The sequence below is a fragment of the Tachysurus vachellii genome, chromosome 6, assembly GCF_030014155.1.
Source record: "Tachysurus vachellii isolate PV-2020 chromosome 6, HZAU_Pvac_v1, whole genome shotgun sequence".
Taxonomy (NCBI): Eukaryota; Metazoa; Chordata; class Actinopteri; order Siluriformes; family Bagridae; genus Tachysurus; species Tachysurus vachellii.
In genome coordinates, this window is record NC_083465.1 from 27,103,208 (window position 1) to 27,128,933 (window position 25,726).

At 38.2% G+C, this 25,726-nt stretch overlaps 1 protein-coding gene across 3 annotated transcripts; it reads right to left on the minus strand.

Annotated features, from left to right (window-relative positions):
* Positions 1 to 11,201: 11,201 nt before the first annotated feature.
* tnip2 (TNFAIP3 interacting protein 2) lies at positions 11,202 to 15,381 on the minus strand. Of its 3 annotated transcripts, none has more exons than XM_060873151.1 (6): positions 14,926 to 15,381; positions 14,034 to 14,306; positions 13,563 to 13,652; positions 13,269 to 13,469; positions 12,767 to 12,883; positions 11,202 to 12,396 (listed from the first exon to the last, which is right to left on the minus strand). In XM_060873151.1, exons 1-6 carry the CDS (start codon positions 15,226 to 15,228, stop codon positions 12,160 to 12,162), a joined length of 1,221 nt encoding a protein of 406 aa, XP_060729134.1. In that variant the 5' UTR covers positions 15,229 to 15,381; the 3' UTR covers positions 11,202 to 12,159. The 3 variants fall into 3 exon arrangements, with proteins under 3 accessions (XP_060729134.1, XP_060729133.1, XP_060729135.1); XM_060873150.1 differs by having other exon boundaries at positions 14,025 to 14,306; XM_060873152.1 differs by having other exon boundaries at positions 12,203 to 12,396; positions 12,763 to 12,883; positions 14,025 to 14,306; positions 14,926 to 15,379.
* Positions 15,382 to 25,726: the final 10,345 nt, after the last annotated feature.

Sequence of the window (25,726 nt, forward strand, 5' to 3'; positions counted from 1 at the left end):
GGGCTACGTGTCTGTGTGCTTCTTTCCTTTCGTTGCCTCGTCCTCAATCGGCGATCAGACGAATTTACAGCAGCAGAAAAGGCGGAGCTACGCTGTTAAGCGGAAGGCTGAGAGGTTAAAACCCTCTGCCGCTGCAGCACCATCAAGAACGGAAGAGGTTTCATTTATTTATTTATTTATTTGATGTTTATTTGCACCAGAGCTCTGATTACAGTCACTCAATAGAGTACTGTCAGCACTTCCTGTTAAACCCTAGTGCTGAGCAGTTCTCCGTTCTGATTGGTCAGAAGGTTTATGTTCTGATACGTTATTGTTTCTGTAGTAACATCTCATGCGCAGGTACATGTAATACAAACCTAATAATAAACAGATTTTCAACATATTACTATCAACGATGAGGCGTTTAATGAACGGATTCGGTTCAATTTTATTTCTGTAGCACGTTTAACATCATTTGTCTCAACACAGCTTTATAGAAATAGACAAATTTAGAATCAAAATGATAGTTTAATATTCCATTTCTATTTATCCCTTATGAGCAAGACCGAGCCAACGGTAGCATGGAAAAACTCTGAGACGATATGGAAGGAGTCAGTGCTTGATAACAGTCCTGCTACGTACTAAGTATGTGGGAAAAAATGCAGCTGTTCGTTTTCAGATAACTGCAGACTTTCTGCGACACGAGTGATCGCGAGTGTTGGCGGCTAGTCGTGGGCGTGTTCGCGTCCTAACGTGAAGAAGTTGAGAAAAGTTGCTGGGTTCCTGGGGACATTGTAGGCCAGCGACTGGAGGCTTGCAGCGATTAAATCGGTGTATGTGTGAACGCATCATCAGGGATAAAGCTCTCCATAACGGTGTTTATATCTGTTAGATAATGTGTAATAAAACCAACAAACTTGTTCCTGTAAAGTCACAAGGCAGGTATAGAGTATGTATCTATAACTGGATAAAAAGCACAATAGCATTCTTTAAACTAGAACGTACATTTCCTGAAGAAAATGTGAATGGTGCTTGCACGTGGCAAATCTCGGAGGCTAGTGCAGACGAGCATGTGACGTCATCTGAATACTCTTGAGGAAGTTCCCCTCATTGTGCTGAGTGTTTTGATATGTCATATGTCCATGCTGTGCAAATTATTTATTTTCACGTGAAATCACGTGACGTCACGTGACTTCATCAAAAGTCAAAAGTTCCCCTCGTTGTTCTGAGTGTTTTGATATGTCACATGTCCATGTTGTAAAACGTTTTTTGATTTTGCATATTTGTGGGCGGGGCTGCGGCACACCCGGAAGGCCAGTCGGTACACCAATTTAAAAGTTTGTTCAGAGTATCACCCTAAAGGAGTTGGCCGAGTTTGGTGTAGATAGTTCAAAAGCTTGCCGAGTTATAAACCTCCAAAGTTTATAATGGGAGTCTATGGGGAAAAAAGGCCACTTTGAGACCCTGAACCGGAAGTACCGGTACTCGGATCGCTTATAAAAGTCATAGCACACCTCTCCTCAATGAGCCGGTCGATTTGACACGTCATTCATGGGTCTAGGACAAAAGCTGCGGGACAAGTTATGCGCCAAAAGTTTTGTCCGGCACAATAGTAATAATGTTGCTTTACAAGCACCATTAATAATTAAAATTAAGTTGTATAAGAGGGAATTAAACATTTGGATGTGCTGGTCAAGGCACATTATCAACATTTTCCTGCTTTTTCTTCAAGCTGTTCTTTATTGTTTGTTTTTTCTAGAACAATCCAACTCCAAGGCTTTTATTCCTTCTAGATAGACCAATAAGGGAAGGAAAAAAAAATCCCTTTATACGACACAGATCACAGATTCATGCGTCACCGTGAGTAACCTCTTTAAACAAGACGTGTAAAAAAGACGAGACTTTTCCTCGAACGACTCTGTTACAGACGTTTCCGTCCTTTTATAACGTTCACGAGTCAGCGGTTTGTCTCCCGAGGGTTCAGGGTGGTACCAGAATGGAAGTGTGTTATGTGAGACAAACCTCAGCCCTGTTCGCTTCCCTTGTGAGAAATCTGGTTGTTGCGGGAAATAAGCCTCGCTCACATGCTCTTGCGGTAGAAACAGGTTTTGGGAAGTAAAAGGTGTACGTCCTTCAACCTGAACAATGATGTGGAGGGAAAAAAAAAACAAAACAGCTGAGTGGATGATTACAAAGCAGAACCGAGGGTAGAAACACCGCCCGCACGGCATCTCCGGCTCCGGCTCCAGGCTTCGGCTCCACCCAGAAAAACATTCCAGAGAAATGTTTCCGTGAGATGATGTGGGGAAATTTTTCTAGGGAAACGTGGATTGATGTACATGATCATACGTTAAATAATTTCATATGTTAGAATTCTAAATGAATGCGTATGGAAGACTGGATTCGCTAAAACAGTCGTGTCTTTAATGTCACATAGAACTGCCCAAGGCTGCTTATGTAATTGCTGTGCAGTGTTGACGTTATGCCTGATGATCGCTGACGACACTTTCAGGATCGATGAGCAACAATAAACAGGAAAACTGACAATTCTACATTTCCCATATTTCCTGGTTGCTTTCTTCAGCATTCATCAGTTTACTCCAGTTCTGCCAAGTGAAAAGTAATACGTCCTTCCTGCATGACGTGAAACAGTACGAGAGCTTTAGTTCGGATCTGAGTTGCATTATGGGTGTTTTTTTCCCCCCTTTCTTCTACAAAGAAACGTAATGAAAACAATCCCCCAGAACACACAGTAGGTTCCCTTCTGACTCTGTTCGCTTTTAGGGTTTCTTCCTCATGTCGTCTCAGGGAGTTTTTCTTCGGCAATAACTAGAATTTGAGCGAGTCAGCAAAATAAAAATGAACAAAAATTCCCTTAGTAAAATACCCAGTTATGAGACGTGATCCTGTCTCGTATACAAAAGATATGATGTGAAATCGACACGTGTTCTGTTTGATCCCTAACTAGCTAGCCAGACAAATTCTAGCTAACGCTATTGCTAAGGCTGCTAGCTGAATGAATAGAAGTCATGTGATTGTACAACATTGCCTAAGGAATCAAACTGATTCAGGGAAATAATCTATAATACAATTGTGATTTTTTTTTTTTTTTTTTTTTTTTTGCCTGAAGTAACTGTTACGACTCAGAAACTCATTACTTCCCACTAAACACGCGCAATTTCATGTTTTTGAAATTACAGAACGACAATTTTATCTTTAAATCAATTTATAGTTTTTCGATGTGGAATGTCTCTTCCTGTGCTACTTATGTTGAAGAAAATAAGTTTTTAAAAAAAAAAAAAAAAAAGGGTGGTGAAGTGCTGACATTGGCGACTCCTTCGTTACAGTAAACTTCAGCATAACAACGAATTTCCTGTTCTTCAATAAGCTTTTTATCGAGAACCATCTGTATAGAATAAGCGCATTAATAATATAAACCTGCTGTTAGAGAAAATACCGCAAAACAATCCGACCGATCGCGATCTGTTACCATAGCAACGGTGTATTTATAGAATAAGGGTATGAACCTTCTATTAAAGAATTTGAAAATTATTATTAGTAGTAAATAAATAACTTTGGTGTCACATTTCTTTTATACTTTAAGTTCAAGGCGAATTGCACAAGCTGTGTCATTGACCACAACTTAAACGTCTGCTGTCCGGGAATTAGCGTCATAAACTGCAGAATGTTGGTCATTTGGAAATCAGCTTTGCTTCACTAATCCTGAGCAGAAATGAATCAGGTGGGCTTTCTATGAATGAAACCCCTTCAGCACTTGGAGGCAACTCTTGAGTAAATGCTGGAGGCTGAATAAAGAGAAATGATGTTTCATGACTTTATTTTAGTCACAAAGTTCCTCTTTATGATCGGAAAAGGGGACGCGGACTGAGAGGTGCTGGTCACGCAGAACCGCGGGAACATTCTGAAACTGTGCAAGTCAAACCTTTTACTGAAATCGTTGTGCAATTTTTATGTTTCAAATATCAATTTCATGTTTCGGGACCTGATGCAGGGAGATAACGAGGGCTGGCAGAGCAGCTGCACATTGAGTGACTTCACTTCCTTACTGCTGCTTGCAAGCTTTTAGGCCATCGTTTAGGCCTTTGTCTTCTATACATAACCACCTCCAGAGCACGACCTTTGAAGCTGGGCCTTTTTCCCCCCACTTCACTTCCTGCCAAAAACACTTTCACTTTGTGCTGGAGTGGTTGCCTCCTACGAGACACATGAGACAAAAAAGACCCGAGGAACTTTTTCTTTTTTCCCTGTAGGCTCATTTTGTCTTCATCCCAGCACAAGACACATCTCTGTGGCCTTTAGCGTAATAAAGTGTGGGGTTTTTTTTTTTCTTTTCTTCTTTTTCTTTTTTTAAACATGAACACACTTTTTTCCCTTTAAATGAACACAGGGTTGTCTCCTACACAATGGGCAGTGTCTACACTACACTCAAGGATTTTTGTCTTTTTTTTGGTGGATTCAGACACATGGTGACTTCCTCAGCACATTTCTTATTTATTTATTTATTTATTTATTTATTCATTCATTCATTCATTAAGATGCAAGCTTTGTTCTTCAGCACATTTCATAATCTTATTTGTTTATTTTAGTTTGTTTAATTTTTAATTTTTTTCCTTATCCAAATGTCTTCGGATCTTAGGTCATCAGCACATTTCATAATCTTATTTATTTATTTATTTATTTATTAAAAAAAGTATATATATTTTTCTGGCTTTTCTCTAAACGTGGTCATCTCCCCAGTGTGTCAGTGGTTTATTAGTTTATCTCCTCACTGTTTTTTCTTATTTCACAGGGTTTTTTTCTTTAACCCTTGACGCGCTGCTTGCCAGTCAGTAACCTGGTTGTTGTGACTTGAGTCGTCTCGAAAAAATGAGGTCACGGCAACTTCGTTTCATTTCTCACTCTGAAGATAGCGATCTTGCTCGCTTGTTCGTATTTGGAGAGGAAGTACACGTCTCACTTGATACCAGTAACAATGCTGTTAATATAATACCTACTTCCTCTTATAAGTTTTGTTTTAAATAGCTTCTGCTTCATAGATGACTGACACCACCCCAACCCCACAATCACACTAGGAGATGATTGGATGAGCCATAAGGCAAGATTTAGTTACTGTCCTGTCTTTCAGGGCGTTTGTACTAGAGTCAGTCAGCATGTAATGTGGGAGTTGTTGTGATGAGGTGAAATGTTTCAGCTCAGTTATGATGCAACACTTACATAACCGTAGAATCATGAAATTTCAGCGATGTTGGGAAAGACGTGAACGTTCCCTCGGTCTCCGCCTTTCTGTGACCTTCTCTGTGGACAAATCCAGCTCGGAACACAAAACTTCTCCAAGTGTGTATTTCCACATGTAGTTCTTTTCTTTTTTGGTTTTATTAGTGGAGGCTGGAAGATAACTGACCTGATGAATAACCAACGTTTTTGTTTTAACTCATTTGCTTTTCTTCTCCATCCATGATGTTTTCCCATTTTACCCCTACACCTCCCAGGAAAAATCATACAGTACCAACTAAATCTGTCGGAAATGCTGATGGACGTGTAAAAACAAAAACATTTGCACGTGTTATAATGACGCACTCTTGTTTTCTCACTCAGGAAAAGTTCATGTGAATTAACACTTTGGTCTCTGTGTCTTAATCATATGATTAATTTGTTGTTTTTTCTTCGCATTCATAAGCCGTGGGTTTGAGTCGACACGTTATCGCAGATCTTAGTGTGTTACATGCTTTCTTTCCAGACAGCAACACAACACGCACTTGATCGCATGTTCTCCAATTATAACAATCCCGCCTAAAACGTAGCCGATTTTGTGACACGTTTATCATCCATTTGTTGCGCTTCATTAGAAAAATGCTTCATCTTGGTCAGGGTTGCTGTGCTTTAGGTGACACGTTTACGGCAGATGCCTTTATCTAGGTCAGGGGTCGGCAACCTTAAACACTCAAATGCCCCTTTTCCACTGAGGCAGTTTGAGTGCTGGTTCGGAGCCAGAGCCTAATTTAGAACCAGTTCTTTCTTTTTCGACAGCCAAAGCACCGGCTCTGAACCAGGAAAAGTGGTTCTTAAGTAGCACCAAAACGTTGCTGGTCTAGACCTAAGAACCGCTTGTGTCAGGGGCTGGGGGCGGGGCTACTGTTAGCGCATTTGTTAATGTAGCTTAAGTATACTAATCTTTACGTGACACGTATACAGTGACGTCAGACTCGGCTCTGTGATGCTCTCTAGCCGGTGGAAAGACAAACCGGTTCTTAGAAGGTTCACCAGTGGAACCAACTTTGAACCAGCACCAGCGCTAGCTCTGAACCAGCACCCGGTTCGTTTTGGTGGAAAAGGGGCAAAAGAGCCATTTGGACTATAAACAAAAAAATATTTTGCACAGTTTGAACTAACCTTAACAAAAAAGATGCTGGGTTGAAGGTTACTTTTAAATAAAATGTTCAATGTCTAATTGAGTCCTCTTCGTATTCATGACATCAAAATTTTAACTTGCCGGCTGCAGCAAACCGAAAACGCTTCTGCTTCTGTGTGTCGGATTTCGCAAGTCAGCAGTTATGACGCATATTTTGAGTGACAAAAAAATTAAACACGGTTTATTTTAATGTTACAAGAGCATCATAATCTTAGAATTTCATTGTTTAAAAAACTAACTAACTAAAATAGAATAAATTTAAATTAAATATTTATTTTCCAAATCTACAGGGAGCCGCAGCAGAGGGATGAAAGAGCCACTTGCGGCTACGGAGCCGCGGTTTGCTGACCCCTGGTCTAGAGTGACTTACATTTTTATTTATTTTTATACAACTGAGAGATTGAGTAAACGACGTCCTGCTGCATCCAACACTGACACAACGAGCAGCGGTAAATCTGTCACATCCTCCAGCACCAGCTCTTCTCAAAAGATGAGTCCAGAAATCTATTGTCCTTATTTGTTTGTTCCTTTGTTTAACTTCCTTTACTATCCACCATTATCAAAACTGATGACCAAATCCTTGTTAGTCCGACTTCCGTCAAAGCCGAATCTCAAACAGAGCTTGGTCTGTAATCCAATCCGTAATCAGTATAGACTTGGTGGATAGTTCTATAAAAATAGGCAAAATAAATATATTTAATACATGGCACACCCTGGAACCAGGAAAGATCCTTGAGATCTAAATGTCACGAGTGACATGACATCTTGTAGACGAGCTATGAAAGGTCACTCCAGTTCAAGCTGCACTTACCGTCTACATCCCTGTTTGGAAATTCGAATCTCGTCTTAAATGTTCCACGTACATCCCGAGGATAATCCGACACATTTGTTGGTTTTATCTGATTTTACACTTTTATTTTAGCTGTAGCTCCACCTTTGTTGTCGCCCGATTCCTTTTTTGATCGGGAGAAGGCTAAAAAGAAACTCCAGATGATGATTCTGTTTTTTTTACTGTGACCACTTTGTAGCCTCAGCTTCCTGTTCTTGATGTCTGATGTTGTTTTCCAGCCTGGTGGTGTTGGGACATGATGCTTTTCTGATCATCATGTCTGCAAAGAGTGATTTTGAGCTGAGTGTTGCCTTCCTGTTAGCTTGAAGCAGAGTGACCTTTCACCTTAAACTGTTTTTGTCTTTAGAACTACGTGTTTATTTTGGATTTGCGTCGGTCTGTAAAATTTAGACTTTTCTGGAAGTGTTTTTTGCGGTGCCGCCACCTGATCGGATGATTGCACACGTGACTCAGATGTATAAGTTGACATTATAAAGGTGGCAGTTTAATCAGTTGTTTTGTTTTTGCTTACATTTAAAGTGGTTGAACTGGAGTCCAGGAAGCCGTGCTCTTAAACGTGCCCTATAGACAAACCGGCACTTTGGGAATTCCCTTGTTATGGGAAATTCCCATTATTTTCAGCTACTCGTCAAATTAAAGGCTGGAATGATGGCAGCCGCTTGTTTTATTCCCGACTTGGAGCGGAGCAGCAGGTAAAAGTAGGGGATTTGCATGTTTGTGTGTGTTTTGTGTAGACGTGTTGGCGGTAACAGCTCGCTCTTCATCAGGGAGTAGAAAACAGATCAGAAAGGGATTTTCCCTCCCGAATTGTGGTCTGGATCAGTTGCTTGAACTTGAGTTCTTTTAATCGAACCATTTTACTTTAGCTACAAAGAAAAGAAAAGAAAAGAAAAGAAAAGCCCGAAAGCGTGAGAGAGACGTATATTTGCATGGACATTTTCCCCCTTGAAGGTCTTTACAGAATCATGTGACACTTCCTGACCTAATTATTTCCACAAGAGGGAGGATTGTGTGTGCGCATGTGCACGTTTTCTCCCCAGGTCCCACACACTCCTACAGTAGGGGTGTGTTTTAAAGGAGGTGGAGAATCCCTTGCAGCCCACCTTTCACTTTTCTAGGGGAACAATCGTGAAGCCCACTCACTCTTCACTCAAGCTATTCTTAACTAACTAGTCATGTGGTGAGCATACTGTGTGTGTGTGTGTGTGTGTGAGACAAAAGTTATGCAACGCACACTTGATCAGTAAGAACCAGATCGTGCCACAGAGTGAGATGTGCTGACGTCATTTCAAGAGAGTGACATGAGCGAAACAATGTGTGAAACTTCAGCTGGAGTTTTCCCTCCTCCATCTGATGGCATGTCTGAGCTCGGGGTCTCAGTCTCTGTGACGCAGGGGAGTGTGTGTGTGTGTGCATATATTTTTATGTCTATAAGGGGACCCAAAGTGTATGTGCTGCTTGTATTAGTATCTTAATGGTGACCAAAAGTGTGTTGTATTTATATCTTAATGGGGACCAACTATCCACACATGTCTGTGTGTAGATATATATCAATTTTATACATCTTAAAAAGTGTGTGTGTGTGTGTGTGTGTGTGTACACGCATGATGTATTGTCTCCATTTGGGGGTCTCAGATGAACTTTAAGAATGGGATTCCCAGCTACAAATGACAATTGAAACATTTTTAACGGAAAGTTGACAGTAAGATCAGGCTTGTGTGTGTGTGTGTGTGTGTGTGTGTGTGTGTGTGTGTGTAAACCCACGTCATACACTTTGAGCAGTTCTGTGCCCTCATGAAGAATGATGTACAACCTTATTTTTATAACCTTCTTGACACATGATGCATGTCATGATATGACTGGAGCCTTTTTTTTTCCTCTCAGTAGATCAGCAAACCTACGGTAAACAAATCTGTGAACTCTTCCCCCCCATCTCAGATGTTGTGAACATGATTCTGATGAATCACAGATGACTGGTTTGAGAAATACACAGTCACTCCGGTCAAAATCTTCACATATAAATCAAAAATACACCCGAAACTCGCGCTACGTCGTGAGCCTTCAGAGCAAAACACACGTTTTTGTTCAACGTGTACAAATAAAAGGTTAAAAATATCTTAATATTCCTTCAACCTTTAAAGCTATTGTTATTATTATTATCAATAATAATTATGTTGTTGATACTGTTTTTATATATAATTTTATGCTAGCTCTAACCTCTATGTTGCTCACGCGTGTCCGATTTAGATATTTCTAAATCCACACTTGCCTGGTCAACTTTAAATAGCTGCCACTTTTTTACACTGTTGATTGGAGCAGCTGGGAATTTACTGTAGCTAGTAGGAAGGGGCTTTCCAACACATACGTCATATATTTGTGAGGACCTTTTCAGGGTAAATTTATTCATAGCTAATTAATATTCTGCTATTAATAAAACCCATCCCTCATTTTAACCTCGGTATCTAAAATGATTTATTTATATAAATTTAAAAATAGGAACCAGCAGAGTCCCCAAAAGCCTGTGGATACTCTAACACGCCCATCCTTGTGGGAACCTTGTGAGGATTTCAAAAAGCTATTAAACACTATATGTAAAGCTATACACTCTAAAAATAGCACCAAAGCACACAAAGCACCAAATGCTTTCTCTATAATTGGGCCTGCTGTCACATGACCTTCTCACAACCATCATCATCATCATCATCATCATCATCAACATTATTTCTGGGACTTTTTTCTCCAATTAAAAATCGCTTCTTTAATACCCCAATACACAATCAGGTAAAATAATCTCGACTCAATTTCTGAAAAGAGCAAACATTTTATTACAAAAATAAATCTCCCACACATTCTCTTCCTTATTCTTCCCCCCACACAAAAACATTATTTGATGTTGTCTGTTGATATTTTAGCTTCAAACGTGTTGAAATTGTAGGCTGTCGTGTTACACAGACTGAGACTCGATGCTTTCATGTCTCATCTTACCAGGATGTAGGGAACTTCCTTTCTTACTTAGAACTAGAAATGTTTTCGAATGTAGAGGCGATCAAGTGGCAAGTACCTAACAGTCAAAACGATGCCTCCAAGTCTGACAGCGATCGGCGCTGCACGGCAAACGCTACCACCGCCACTGCTTACTTCGACTTAACACGCAGTTTTCAGCATGTCGAGTTGCATAAGCGATTAATAACACTGTGAGCCGTTTAGGTGCTCTGCATTCTCACTTTAAATACATACAACTTTAAGAGACTAGAACTTGCGTCCTTACATAATATACATGAAGTACAAAATAAAAAATGTCAAAACAAAATAGCACCATGACAGTGAAATAAATGGAAATTTTATACTTTTACCTTTATAAAAAGTTTACGTGTAATATTTTTTAAAAACAAAAATCATTATTTTACCTTAAGTAAATTTTCCAAAAGAAAAAAAAAGAAAGTGCTGCAAGTCCACAAAGAGACACTCACTGAGGTATATTAAGCAACCGAGTGTGGATTGTAGAACTAATTAGAAAAAATTATAATAATAATAATAATCTCAAATAAAATGAGCTTTTTGCACTTGGTACAGAAATCAGTTCAAAACTGTGTTGATTCAAAAAGAAATAAAATTGGCTTTAATTGTACATAGAAAACATAAATATTAAGTATAGATTTAAGCATCCTATATATATATATATATATATATATATATATATATATATATATATATATATATATATATATATATATATATATATATACGTATATATATAAAATAAAAAAAAATATATATATATATATATATATATATATATATATATATTTTATATATATATTATATATATATATATAATATATATTTTATATATATATAATATTATATATTTTATATATATATATATATATATATATATATATATATATATATATATATATAAAAATAATAAAAATACACACACACTTTTTTTAAAGCAATATCGACAGACAAAGCTGCAGTTAAAGGCAGTACCTGTGTGAGAAATAAACCACATGCTGTTCTAGAAAAACTAATCCATAACTGGTAAAGTTACTGATACTGACATGACGGTGAACTTGATTCCTTTCCAATAACAGTACACAAAGTGATTAATTCTTCTTACATCACAGCAACCCTGTTTATTAACAAACACTATTTTTTATCCGTTTATAGTTCTGTTTAACGTAATAGAACGTCAAGGTCTTATCTAATTTGTTACAGCAGCAAGGAACACTGTGTCTCGTCCCCTCACCAGCTTCTCTATGGCAGTTAATAAACCAGAAGTACAAAGCTGGTTGTTTTCTGTCCATGTGGGAAAACTTTACCTCAGACCCCTGCAAAGAGACACAATGGATACTCCTTCAACTTTCAAAAAGGTTTTTTTTTTTTACGACGTCCGTTACAATAACGTATCACAGCTGTGATCTGTCTGACGGTCAGTGCTGCTGTTATAGAATGTTATTCAGCACCTTTTCCACCAATCAGAAAGGAGCACCAGCACAATAGTATAAAAAATTATACTGTGATGTGCAACTCTGTGGACCCCAAGACTTATGCTTCTATAAATCAGGAATGACCCATTTTAGAGTGTTTTCTAGATTCAATTCTAGTTCAGGAGTAAAATTCCTAAAATGGCTGATTTATATTTATATATTTATATATATAAAGAAAAAAAGTCCAGTCTGAGTATTTATTCCCATCCAGATGTGAAGGTCGTACAACTTGGCTTTAAGGTTGTTCAAAAAAAGTTTGTTGTCCCAGTGTGTGTTTTTTTTTTTTTTTTCTTTCATTTTTGCTTTCTTTTTTTTCCTCTCCTCTCTCCATATTTGTACCTTTTACATGCCTTCCACAACACTTCTGTAGTGCATCTTGTCTTGTGTGAGTGTGAAATGTGCAGAAATCAGAGTTTGGCGCACTCCTCCCAGTGGTTCATGTATTCGTTCGTGTGTTTTTCGTCGTACATGGTGAGACATCGCGGGCATTGGAGCTCGCACGCATCAGAAGCTGCGAGCTGAGCGTTCGGCCGCCTGGAGTCCGGAGGGCTGTTCCGCAACAGAGGCCCGACCGTTTCAGTCTGCTTACGGCTTGATTTCTTTATGTTCGCCAGGGTCCTCCGTGGAGTGGGTTCTCTGGAATTCTGGGTAAAAATGAATAAAAATAATCTTTAAGTGCAAATACAGAAAATACGTTCAGAAATGTTGAGCAATAAGGCATGTTAATAAAAATCTCCTTTGCCTTGATCGCAAGACCTCTTATAATCAAATCCTTAGATTATTAGACGTATTTATAAGCCTAGTGATAGCCTAATAATGGGAGAAGACCACCAAGCTGCCAAACCTGGGCCCTCGAACAAGGCCCTTAACCCTGAACTACTCTGCTGTATAAGCAAGACAAATATGAGTTGATCTGGATAAGGTTGTCTATCAAATGCTGAAAATGTAAATGAGTTAAAAAATGTGTATGATGTGTTTCACTATTTTCAGTAGGAACAATGCTGACTGACTTGCCTGGGATTGGATTTGCAGCTGTAGACGCCCCACTTCTTCCTGTAGGTCCAGGATTTTGCTCTGAGCCCGCTCTCTGTCTGCTCTCTCCGATTTAAAGTCTTCGATGTATGCGAGAACCTGGAGAAGGACATAGAGAAACAAACATTATATTATAAACATAAACATAAATATTAGATGGTAACAAATCCTCAAGGATGTCACTGATGGTCGTCTTTAGTCATGTGGGAAATCAAAGTGCTAGTGAAGCTGTGTTTTTTTTTTTTACAGTACACAGTGCGCATCAGTGAATTAGTGAAATATAAAAATATTTCCTCCAAAACATCTTGTTGGTGTATAGAATTATGAATGTTTTATATTCACAGTGTACATTATGTACAGTTTGTGCTAGTTTGTATATTGCCAGAGAGCCACTGAACAAGACCTTTGACCCTCAGCTGTTACATGGAATGACCTGATGTTTAAACATAATGCCTGTGTGTAGAGAACACATATTCCTAATGACCTGCTGTTCCAGCATCTGCATGCGATCATCCCTCTCTCTGCTCTGCCTCTGCATCGTCTCCTCCAGCAGGCCGTTGAGACGGTTGATCTCCTGCTTGTACATCGTCACTCCTTCAGCCTCCTTCAGCTTCTGACACAAGCCCCTGACATATTCCTCTCTGCTCTGGTCATACTTCTGCCACTTTGAGTTCAAGTTTTCCACCTGGAGCAGGAACAGGAGCAGAGAAAAGCTTTAGAGGAACAACAAATTCCCAAAACACAGACTTGAAACGTAAGAGTAGAGTTACGGACTTACGTATGCCACTCTGTTTTTGAGCTGCTGGTTCTCATCCTGTAACTTGGCGATAATGTCATGCAGGTGAGTGACCTCGGCAGACTCCATCACCTGATGAGAGGAATAAAAGGCTTTAAATAATGATGATTTTCAGCGTTTACAAACGTGATCTTAATTCTGTTTTATGATTAAACTGAATTTCTATTATTTCCAATAAAATTATATATATTTTTATATTGATGCATGCTTGAGGATGCACCTGACAGGTAAGGTTGAATATAGCAGGCAAGAATATAAATAAGCAGGTAAGTAAATAAATAATCAGAATTATTAATGAAATAATTTCATGTTGTTTTATTGGATGCGACATCTATCGATTTGTATATTTTAGTAAATAATAAAATGTGAACAAACAAAATTCAAAGCTCAAACGAACCTATACGTAACATCACACCATTCCCAAACCCTCACACACACACACACCTCATTGACCTGGGTCTTATGCTCAGAGGTAGCCGGCAGGTTCTTCTGCTTCTCCAGCCTCCCCAGTAGCTCTTCACACACTCGGACCGTTGTTCCCAGCTGACCCCTGAGCTGCTCTGCCTCATCAGCCAAAGAGTTGCACAGGACATGCTGGGTGGCCTGCACCCGTGTGTGTGCTGCCAGCTTAGCTTTCAGAAACTGGATTTCGCGATCCTTCTCGTGCTCGGGCCACTCCAGCATCTGCTCCTTCTCCCTCAGCTGCTGCTGCAGGCTCTGGATCTCCTGTAGGAAGGAGCAGATGTTGACATCATTTCCCACAATGCTTAGTGCTGGACGTTCATGTGGTAGTTCCAGTTTTTAAACAAAAATAAGGATCAAGACTTTTCTTTAACACCTTTTGGTGTAATACTGTATTATACCATCAAGAAGTGAAGGCTCAGTGGTTATGTATTTGGGTCACTGATAGGAAGGTTGCAGGTTCAAATCCCAGCATTGCCAACCTGCCACTTTTAGTCTATGAGTAAAATCGTTATACCTTAACTGTCGGATCAGTATTTGGATGAAAGTGTCAGCAATGTTAGGAAATGTAAACGTAATGAAAGAGTACGATAAACGTGGGTGAACCTTTAGACAAAAGCTTTAATGGCGTATCTGTCATCCTTCATGTCCAATCATGAACCTTGTCAATTGAAAACATTTAAATAAATATACATAAAAATAGTACGAAACCCCCGATCCTCTATGATTCCTTCCAGTAAACCAGTAACAAACAGTAGTGAGTGTATGATGATGCTGTAAGTGTAAGATGGTCCTAGATGTCCTACATGTCCTAGATGAAGGTAGATAGATGGATTACAGATGAAGCAGTGGATTAAATTCATAGTAAAAGGAGTTTACTCACTCTTTTGCTAGATTCCAGTTTCTGGGCTGATTCCACTTCAGCCTCTTTAAGCTTCTGGTGTAATTTGTACTTTTCTCTACACAAGCTCTCCACTAGAGACTTAGAAGGTCCAACCAAACACGGTTCTTCTCCCTCAACTATCACACACGTCCTCTCATATTTAGCCAACCTGGTTCTTAATTCAGCTATAATTCCGTCTCGGGATGAAATTTGTTTGCTTAAATTGACGATCTCCTGCCGAGTTTCGTGGTAAAAAGTGTTCAAAGTTGCGTAACTCCGTAATTTCGTAACGTCGTCGTCCATCTTTATGTTTTAATGTCCGCCTCTTTCTTGCTTGCTTTCTTTCTTAGTTTTTCTTTAAAAAATGGCCGTCTACCTTACACTTTACTGCACACATATGTGAGATTTGTCCTCAGCTCGGTGTGTTTGGGTTCATGGCTTTGTAAAAGAGAAGCTCAGAAGGTTTTTCACGCTGGAAATGGCTCGCAGTGCGGGGATTTCCTGAGGGACTTCCCCCTGCGCCATCGACTAACTCCGCTTTATTCGGAGAACTTTTTTTACACACGACACTCCGGTTTTTTACGCTGCTGAATGTTCAGATCTTCCGCTAATTGTCGAGTCACATTTCTGGACTTTACTTTATACTTTTACACCCATTTCCTCTGGCACTAAGGCTACCACTTCTAATGTTGACTTCAGTTTAATACAAGTTCAAGTTTAAATGAAGAGGTTTGGATTGAAAGAAAGAAAGAAAGACTTCCTTAATTATTCTGTCGTTTACTCGACATTCTAAACATTTAATGCCATTTAAATCATACTAAACATTGATGTCTACAAAAAGACAGTTGTCCTTCATTTGTTTCAAAATACTAACAGCTGTATTTCTATCTATCTATCTATCTATCTATCTATCTATCTATCTATCTATCTATCTATCTATCTATCTGTCTGTCTGTCTGTCTGTCTGTCTAGTCATCCATCCATCCGTCATCTATCTGTCTGTCTGTCTGTCCATCCGTCCTTCGGTCCGTTCATCCACCCAATTATCTATCTATCTATCTATCTATCTATCTATCTATCTATCTATCTATCTATCTATCTATCTATCTATCTACAGTGTCTATCTATCTATCTATCTATCTATCTATCTATCTATCTATCTATCTATCTAGTCATCCATCCATCCGTCATCCAACCATCTATCTATCTATCTATCTATCTATCTATCTATCTATCTATCTATCTATCTATCTATCTATCTATCTATCTAGTCATCCATCCATCCGTCATCCAACCATCTATCTATCTATCTATCTATCTATCTATCTATCTATCTATCTATCTATCTATCTGTCTGTCTGTCTGTCTGTCTGTCTGTCTGTCCATCTGTCCTTCCGTCATCCATCCATTCAATCGTCCATCATCCAACCATCTATCTATCTATCTATCTATCTATCTATCTATCTATCTATCTATCTAGTCATCCATCCATCCGTCATCCAACCATCTATCTATCTATCTATCTATCTATCTATCTATCTATCTATCTATCTATCTATCTATCTATCTAGTCATCCATCCATCCGTCATCCAACCATCTATCTATCTATCTATCTATCTATCTATCTATCTATCTATCTATCTAGTCATTCATCCATCTGTCATCCAACCATCTATCTATCTATCTATCTATCTATCTATCTATCTATCTATCTATCTATCTATCTGTCTGTCTGTCTGTCTGTCTGTCTGTCTGTCTATCCATCTGTCCTCCCGTCATCCATCCATTCAATCGTCCATCATCCAACCATCTATCTATCTATCTATCTATCTATCTATCTATCTATCTATCTATCTATCTATCTATCTATCTATCTGTCTGTCTGTCTGTCTGTCTGTCTGTCTATCCATCTGTCCTTCCGTCATCCATCCATTCAATCGTCCATCATCCAACCATCTATCTATCTATCTATCTATCTATCTATCTATCTATCTATCTATCTATCTATCTATCTAACTGTCTGTCTGTCTGTCTGTCTGTATGTCTAGTCATCCATCCATCCATCATCTACTTTGTACAAAAGGTACAAAAACAGCTCATTATAGCCCATGTGTGCTGCCTAAAGTACTCAAAACAGTCTAGTATTCTAAAACTCAGAAATCTCCTACAATGGCAATAGATCACATATTAAACAGATTTATGTCGGATCTAAACAGGCAGAGGCCTCAACAGGCAGGTGTTTTTCTACCCTGCAAACCAATCTTTTATTATCACGTGATCTCTACATCGCCTCATTGCTAACAGCTGTTTCTTTTCTCCACAGAGATTCCCGAGGTACAACATTTACCAAATTTATTTATTCACACAGACATCTGTGATAACAGCTTTTAACAAGTTGCTAAAATCGCAATAATAACAACAAGGACATGACACAGTTTCCTAACATTAGTCCTTGTACTAATTGTACTAACCTTGTCCTGTAACAGTGTTTTCCCTGTTACAACACACCTGATGAAACTCATCAGCTAATTATCAGTCCTCCCTGCGAGTGTGTTAACATAGGGAAAACACAAAAATGTGCAAGACACAAAATTCTCCAGGACCAGGGTTAGGAACATGGCGTGCCTTGAACTGCCACCAGTGTTATTATGTATGTAAAAAATAATTATAGGAATAAAAGAGTTAAGTCATGTTCTTCCATACCCCTAACCTCACCCTGACCTTTGTATAAAAAAAACTTTTTCACTTTTAAACGTCTTCACTACGTTTAGGTGAAGTATCATTTTAATCTGCACTTTCACTTTTAATTGAATTTTGATGCAGCACCTGATACTTTCACTTGTGTGACTGTTTGGTGGAAGAGAAACTATACATTTTACTCCACCATATCAACAAGTTCTTGCTAGTTGTTCTATGATCTTAGATAAAACGACCGTTTCTTCGAATCTATGTTCACACTGTTGAATTATTCCGATATGAATCAGATGGTTGCTTGTTTTTTTTGGTGACATTTTATATGGACATGATCAGCACAGGTAACAGGAGAAAAGAAAAAAACAACAAATTCAATATTCTTTAATTCAAGGAAATGGGCCTGGAAATCGCAGAAATCTGCTATCACACTGTACTATGTGGTCATATGTACACATTAAATACAGGGCTCTCAAGTTTTGAAGACAGGCAAGCGTGACACCTCCAACCCCCCAGCAATTTATTAATTTGTGTGTGTTTGTGCGTGCGCAGGTGTGAGTGCATGAGTGTGTGTGTGTGTGCATGTGTGTGTGTGTGTGAGAAAGAGAGAGAGAGAGAGAGAGAGAGAGAGAAAGAGAGAGAGAGATATTATGACTGGTGTTGTTTATTGTAAGTGTTTGTTGCCTTTTTGGACTTTATCATTTGTAATGTTGCTCCTATTTAAAACAGCTCGGCTCAAGCCCAAACATTTTTAGGGTCATGATTGTTTCGTTTTGAGGTTTTGTTCAAACCAACCATTGAAAATACCCTCGCTAATGATTTTTTTTTCATTGCTTGTTACGTTGAATCTTACCCAGATAATGCTATTTTCTGTAGCTATTTTCTGATTAGCTATTGTGTAGCCTCTTTTTTTTATTGGCTGATAAGTGTCAGGTTCGACTAAGCGGTGCGGACTGATATATTTTGGGAGCTGCGGCTTATTAAATATATGATAAATAGTCAAAAAGTTTTTGTGTGTGAGAAATACGATGTGTGGCGGGAGAGCGTGACAAAAGACCGAAATGAGTGACTGTCACTCTCAATGCGTGACACTTGACAGCCCTGTAAATAATAACAATATTCCTCATTATAACGCCACCTTATGTTAGGTTTGTTTATTAAGTGTAGTGACTTTCCTTTTTGTTCTATAAAAGAACATCCTCCTTTACTTTCTGTTTCATCAGGGCATTTAGTAAGTAGTGCATAGTAGCTAGTAATATTCTTGTGGGAACGTTGTTATAGCAAACTTATCAACTCTAGTGCATCCCAGCATCAGCAGACTTACTGTTCCCATTCTGACCATTATTTTTCTGCAACAGTTTTCTTCCTTCATTTTATTGTAGATTCTCACACAGTGTAGCATCCTAAATGGCACTTCATCACATTTTCTCAAAAGTAAATGTGTCCTAGAGGGCAATTGATCATATTTTATTATACGCATCAGCACCCTAGAGGGCATGTCATCACATTTCCTCATATGTATCATCACCCAAGAGGGCATTTTATCATATTTGCAACAAAAAATTCAATATGTGTCCTAGATGGCATTTGATCACATTTTATTATACGCATCAGCACACTAGAGGGCACGTCATCACATTTCCTCATATGTATCATCACCCAAGAGGGCATTTTATCATCTTGCTCAAAAGTAAATGTGTCCTAGAGGGCAATTGATCACATTTTAACATACGCATCAGCACACTTGAGGGCATTTTATAACACGTAACTGTAGCCTTGAGGGCATTTCATCACATTTAGCTGTATCCTAGTGGACAATTCTTCATGTTTCTTTATTTAGATGGCAGTCATTAGGGCACTCAATGGCTTTTTTTTTTTTTTGAGTTCTAGAGGTCCTTTTTCCTCTTATACTGCAGCAATTTGCCATGGACTACATTTTGTAAATTAATTAAATATGTTCTAGTGAATTGACATTTTATTTTAATCTTGTATCACTTACATTAATAATAACGGTTTCCTCACCAGCTGCTATTTTTTCTCAGGTGAAGTTTTCTGCCAAAAGATGAAATTGGAAATGTTACAGCTTTACCGCTGACTTATGCAAAGAGTCTTTTGAAAAATCCTAATTAAACATCTTACAATAACTTTATCCTCTTTACAAGTGAATTAACGGTTACTGTAGAAATGCTAACGTGTTAGAAGGACATGGGCATTAATATAAACCCTGCAGACATGAGCAGTATAAAAACATCAACCTACATATCAGTCCATGTTTGTCTGGAACTGAGATAACATTCAGTTTCTCAGGCTTCTGCCTTGCAATTTTAAAATTTTTCCCTTTTTAAAAACACTCTGTTAACGATCAAACGTGTCATCTTCAGAGTGGGAAGAAGAAGTCTGTGAGGTGTGGGGAGCTCCCTGAGCTGCAGCTGAGAACCATGGCTTTACATAATAGCCCCATAATGCCTTTCATTATCTTGAAACACACAATGTCTAGACTGTAAATGACGCTAGCGCTTACGCAACTATCTGAAGATTGTCCTATAAAACAGTCATTTTACATGTGGTGTAATTAGGAAACTTTCGAATGGCTGCATGAAAGCATTTTAATATTAGCTATTAACTTTATGCTGTTTGTGAAACTCAGTGTTGAAATTTCAGAAAGTCCCTCTGATGTCAGGGAAACAATGGCTGCACGAGATTAGTAGCTTTGCTGCCACCTTCTGGTAGGGTACAGAAATGCGTTCCAGAAACTCTTAACCTCTTTCTTTGATTTGTCTTAACTTGTGCTGGGCCCTGGGCTTTTCCCCCTTGCTCCTGGAGATCTGTCTGAACCTATTTATTAAAGTTTGCAAGTTAGTGACCTCTGATTTTTAGAGGATGTGTTTCATTCTCTCCATGTAGGATCCTGGTGAACAGCTCAAAAAACATACATTGTTAATCATACAAGACATTCAGCTGTGGTCCTTATGACATTAATATAAGCATGGAAAAGTTTTGTTGGAATATTTTTGGTGGGTTTTTGCATGTTTTGTCTAAGGGGCAGTGTACACACTGTATTTAACATTGTGTGAATAAGAGGATGTAAACAATAAGAGTTTTTATATGCATTTACAATAGCAGCAGTTTTTGGCAGCATTGTTTAGTGATCAATTAAAAAAAAGCAGTATAAGCAGTGTTTATATGAGTGGTGCTGTAACCATAGATGTATATTAAATGAGTGTGCGTGTGTCATTTCAGTTCAGTTCTGGTTGTTGAAATTGTTACACAATCTGATTATGAGGGCCTCAATCCTTCAGTACCTTTTACCAGATCGCAGGAGGTGAAAAGTGTGTGTGAGGGGTGTGTGGGGCGAAGAGTGTGTGTGAGGAGTCTATGGGGTCTAGAGTGTGTGTGAGGGGTATGTGGGGTGAAGAGTGTGTGTCAGGGGTGTATGGGGTCTAGAGTGTGTGTGAGGAGTGTGTGGGGCGAAGAGTGTGCAGCTGCCCGGCTTGTTTTCAACCTGCCAAAGTTCTCACATACCACCCCGCTGCTGCGATCCCTCCACTGGCTTCCGGTAGCTGCACGCATCAGATTCAAAACACTGATGCTGGCCTACAAAGCCAAAAACAGACCAGCCCCCTCTTACCTCAAAGCCCTCATCACTCCTCGCACTGCACCCTGCAGCCTCCGATCTACCAGCACTGCTCGACAGGTTCCACCATCTCTCAGGGTAAGAGGCAAGTATACTACAAGACTCTTCTCTGTTCTGGCACCAAGGTGGTGGAAGGAACTTCCCCTAGAGGTCCGGAAAGCTGAGTCTCTAAATGCTGTAAATGTAAATGTGTGTGAGGTGTATGTGGGGTGAAGAGTGTGTGTCAGGGGTGTATGGGGTCAAGAGTGTGTGTGTGGGGTGAAGAGTGTGTGTGAGGGGTGTGTGGGATGAAGAGTGTGTGTGAGGGGTGTGTGGGGTGAAGAGTGTGTGTGAGGTGTGTGTGGAGTAAAGATTGTGTGAGGGGGTGTGGAGTAAAGAGTGTGTGTGAGGGGTATGTGGGGTGAAGAGTGTGTGAGGGGTGTGTGGGGTGAAGAGTGTGTGTGAGGTGTGTGTGGAGTAAAGATTGTGTGAGGGGGTGTGGAGTAAAGAGTGTGTGTGAGGGGTGTGTGGGGTGAAGAGTGTGTGAGGGGTGTGTGGGGTGAAGAGTGTGTGTGAGGGGTGTGTGGAGTGAGCACCAGGCTGTTAGCCATGTAAAGAGGATTGTCATGGTTGTTTGACCGAGGTTTTCTTAGATGAAGCAGCACCCTGAATGACACTTCATCATGGTTTTTTATTTCCATTACAATGGCAGCCATTAAAGCCATCACTTTGTTCCCCATGTTCCCCTGCCACCATCCACAAACCACTCCTCACTCCTGGACCCCTCCTGCTCCTAATTTTTGTCTAAATGGTTTGAGTACTTTACAGTTGTGTTATATTTTTCTGTGCTGTTTTGTAGAGGGATTGATACAAAAAACAATTACATACAAAAAAGAGAAAAATAACATTAAAATAATTGGTAATTTTTTTTCTTTTTTGTATGTAATTGTATTTTGTAGCATTCTTTCTTTCTTTAAGGCAAAGTTAAATAGTATAATTCGGATGTAAGGGATGTCGGCTGGGATCCTCTCTGGTTACCGCCATGATGTCCTGTCATTTGACCTTCTCTTTTGCGGCAGTCAGGCCGAACCAGACGGTAAAATTACTACCTGCCGTCTGAGTGGTGTAGAGGAAGAGCACTCAGTGTGCTTGGCAGGATGCTAATTGAGCTAACGATGACCTTCATAATGAGCAGTGCAGCGTTGCAACTCTTGAGGCCGAGTTTCAGCAAGACGGATATAAACATAATGAGTCTTCAGCTCAGTCTCAGGTGGAAAACAGAATAGAAGCAGCTCGTTTATTCCCATCATGCACTGCAGCACCTTGTCTCAGTCGTTTCACTAATGAAAGAACTAAAACTGAACAGAACAAATACTGTAACAGAAAAACGCACTGAAGACAGATACAATTTTATAAATAAACTGAAATCAATTAAAATATAGCAACAAACAAATGTTTTTTCACAAACAAAAACAAATAAAACAAGTCCAACATGTAGTGATGCTTTTTGACTCCTTGCATTATACAAATAGATTCAATAAGAAGAAAAGAGAATAAAATAACAATATAAATGTATATATATATATATATATATATATAAAATTTTTTTAATAAACTTACCATAAAAATGTATTTAACAATAAAATTAACACAATAGAAGACACACACACACACACACACACACACACACACACACACACACATTCAATTGCTGTTTACATAATACATATAATACATCCCATAACCTTGTGATCTAGAAGATATAATCAAATGCACATTATCATCTAGTGCTGGTTAATATCATGAACAGCAGCTACGCTAATTCCTCTCCACTTGCTTCTCTTTTTCTGCCCATCCTGAGGCATCCCGAGATTGTACCAGTCCAGTTGTGTTCTGCTTCATGAAGCTTTCAGACCTTCAGTGAGAGGGACATCAACCCTGTGAGGCATCCAGAGATGTACTTATTCTGCTCCACTTATTCTGCTTTGTGATTTCAGACATTCAGTGAGAAGATACTAACTCCATGTGGTCTTTGAGGACAACAACCTCCTCATCAATACACAATTGTCAGACTGTATCTGAGTGTAGAAAGGACATTATTCATAATAACACTTTCTGGTGTTTATAACAGGTTATAATCACACCCTCCAGTGTCACTCAAATGAGGATGAGGTTCACTTTTGAGTCTGGTTCCTCTTAAGGTTTCTTCCTCTTTTGTTTAAGGGAGTTTTTCATTTTCACAGTCTCCTCAGTCACCTCAGGACTGTTCAGTGGGGATAAATACAAACTCATTTATATATGTCTAATATTAATCTTGAATTTTTGTATTGTATTATATTAATCTTTGTATAATAAACTTTATATACAATATTTCTTATGTTCTGTAAAGCTGCTTTGAGACAATGTCTATTGTTAAAAGCGCTACACAAATAAAATTGAATTTGAATCGAATTGAAACAGAACGTCCGAAACAATCTTCAAACAATGGGTGAAGACCTGTGTACATCTTCCTGAAATACTAAAACTAGTGCTTAATTTTGCTCAAGGGCACCTCAGTGACTCGAACCCACAACCTTAGGGTTAGGGTCTAACCATTAGGCCACAATGAAAAACAAGTCCAAAAAAAAAAATCAAACACTTCTACAATTTGAATTAACACTAAGGTAAAAAAGATATAATAAAATAATAAAATAGAGCATATAGGGAAATATACTGGAACATACGCAGTCAACATGCCTAAGCCAAACATATCCATCTCACTTTACTACTTAAAATAGAAAATATTTCTGGAATAATGCTGAAAACATTTCACGAGTTAAATAATTAAGGATCCAGATTATTTAGACATCTATGATTTCAAGTGGATTAATGTTAAATTAGTAATCCAGGAAGTAAAACTAATATTCAAAACTTAACTGAAAGACGGATCTGGTATAAGAGCAAACCATCCCAGATCAAATGAACATGATAAAATCATCTGAAATGACGGATCTAAACCCAGAATCATCTTCTTTATGGTACACAAACATTATATTATCTTTAAAAATACAATACAGATCACTTTTTTTTGTACCCAATTTCTTATGAGCATGGCTTCACAACCAGGACCGAATTTAACAAGTTAATAACTGTTGTTTTGTTTTTTGTTGTTGAAAAATAATGTTTAAGGCGGATTCTGAAACTGTGGAGTTTTTTAAAGGATTACAATTAAAGAACCTGTTATTTTAGGATCAGAATGATGCTTACTGTCACAGCTCTTGAGGTTTGAGTGGTAGAGAAGAGAGAAAGCATACTATTTACCACATCCTAACCCACATGACGGGTGAATAAACCACACACACAGACACAAAGACTCAAGAACTGTTCAATAAGATGGACGTCTGATAAACACATACAGTTAAAAATGATCAAACAAACAAATAAGAAAGATTCCTGTTTTTTTCACAGGAGCATTTAAACAAGAAATGTAGTATTAAAAAATATTCAGGAAAAAACATCAGATCTAATGGAAGCTTGTGTCTTTGTTTTAAATTTGTATATAAGGAGACCCACTGATCAGCTTCACTGAGTTACAAGATGCTTATATACGGCTAATTAATTAACTCATTTAATGAGCATTTTATAGAACACACGTTGATAATCAACAAAAATGAATCAGTGAAATGAATCGACTCATCCTGAGGCTGACTGTTTGCAGTAATGTTTGTACTGTTTACATTGTACTGTATAATGTCAGATTCTTTCCTGGTTAAAAAATAGACAAAGAACCCTAATTTAATAAAATGGGCAATTAATATTTAATTTCAATATGTTACAGGGCTATGTGTGTTTAAAAAAAATCATTGAAATATTATAAATACATTATTATGCTGATTTAATTTAATGTAATTTAATTTTTTTACAATGAATTTTATTTTTTATTTAGTTTTTTACATTTTATCATATGGGGTTGATGTGTGTAAAACTGAAGTTACAATGAATAAATAAATAAAATAATATTTTATTTTATGTTATAGGGCTTGCTGTTTAAAAAAAATCAAATTTAATATAATAGAGCTGTGTGTGTAAAATAAAATCCAAGAACAATAAATATATTAAGGCATATTTTATTTTATAAGTCTGCATGTAAAATAAAATTCAAGTACAATAAATATTTTATTTTATTGTATAAAATTAATAGATACGTTCAGCAAATAAGAAAGAGTACTTGCACAGTTACATTCAAATATTTTTAAGCAAAAAGACAAAGAGAAACTGAAAGCTGGTGATGCAATGAGAACTTTCTTGGTATAGTTTGGAGTGTATTTGAGAAATAAGTTAACTGAAGTGATGAGAATAAATGTGCTAAATGTTTTTTAGCGTCGTTTTAATCTGAAGCCGATTCTCCAACACTGAGGTATTCTATATTAAAAGCCTCAATAATAAAAGATGTACTTATTTCTAATGCACACAGAAAATATTCTCTAACACACCTAGCTTATATAGCAGATTAAAGC

What these genes read in the sequence shown, in the direction of transcription:
- tnip2 (XM_060873150.1), bottom strand. Translation starts at nt 15,228, where the DNA reads ATGGACGACGACGTTACGAAATTACGGAGTTACGCAACTTTGAACACT. An exon ending in TGCAGATGCTGGAACAGCAG is followed by an intron (nt 12,884 to 13,268) that starts GTCATTAGGAAT and finishes GTCCTTCTCCAG; the next exon opens with GTTCTCGCATACATCGAAGA. An exon ending in AGCTGCAAATCCAATCCCAG is followed by an intron (nt 12,397 to 12,766) that starts GCAAGTCAGTCA and finishes ATTTTTACCCAG; the next exon opens with AATTCCAGAGAACCCACTCC.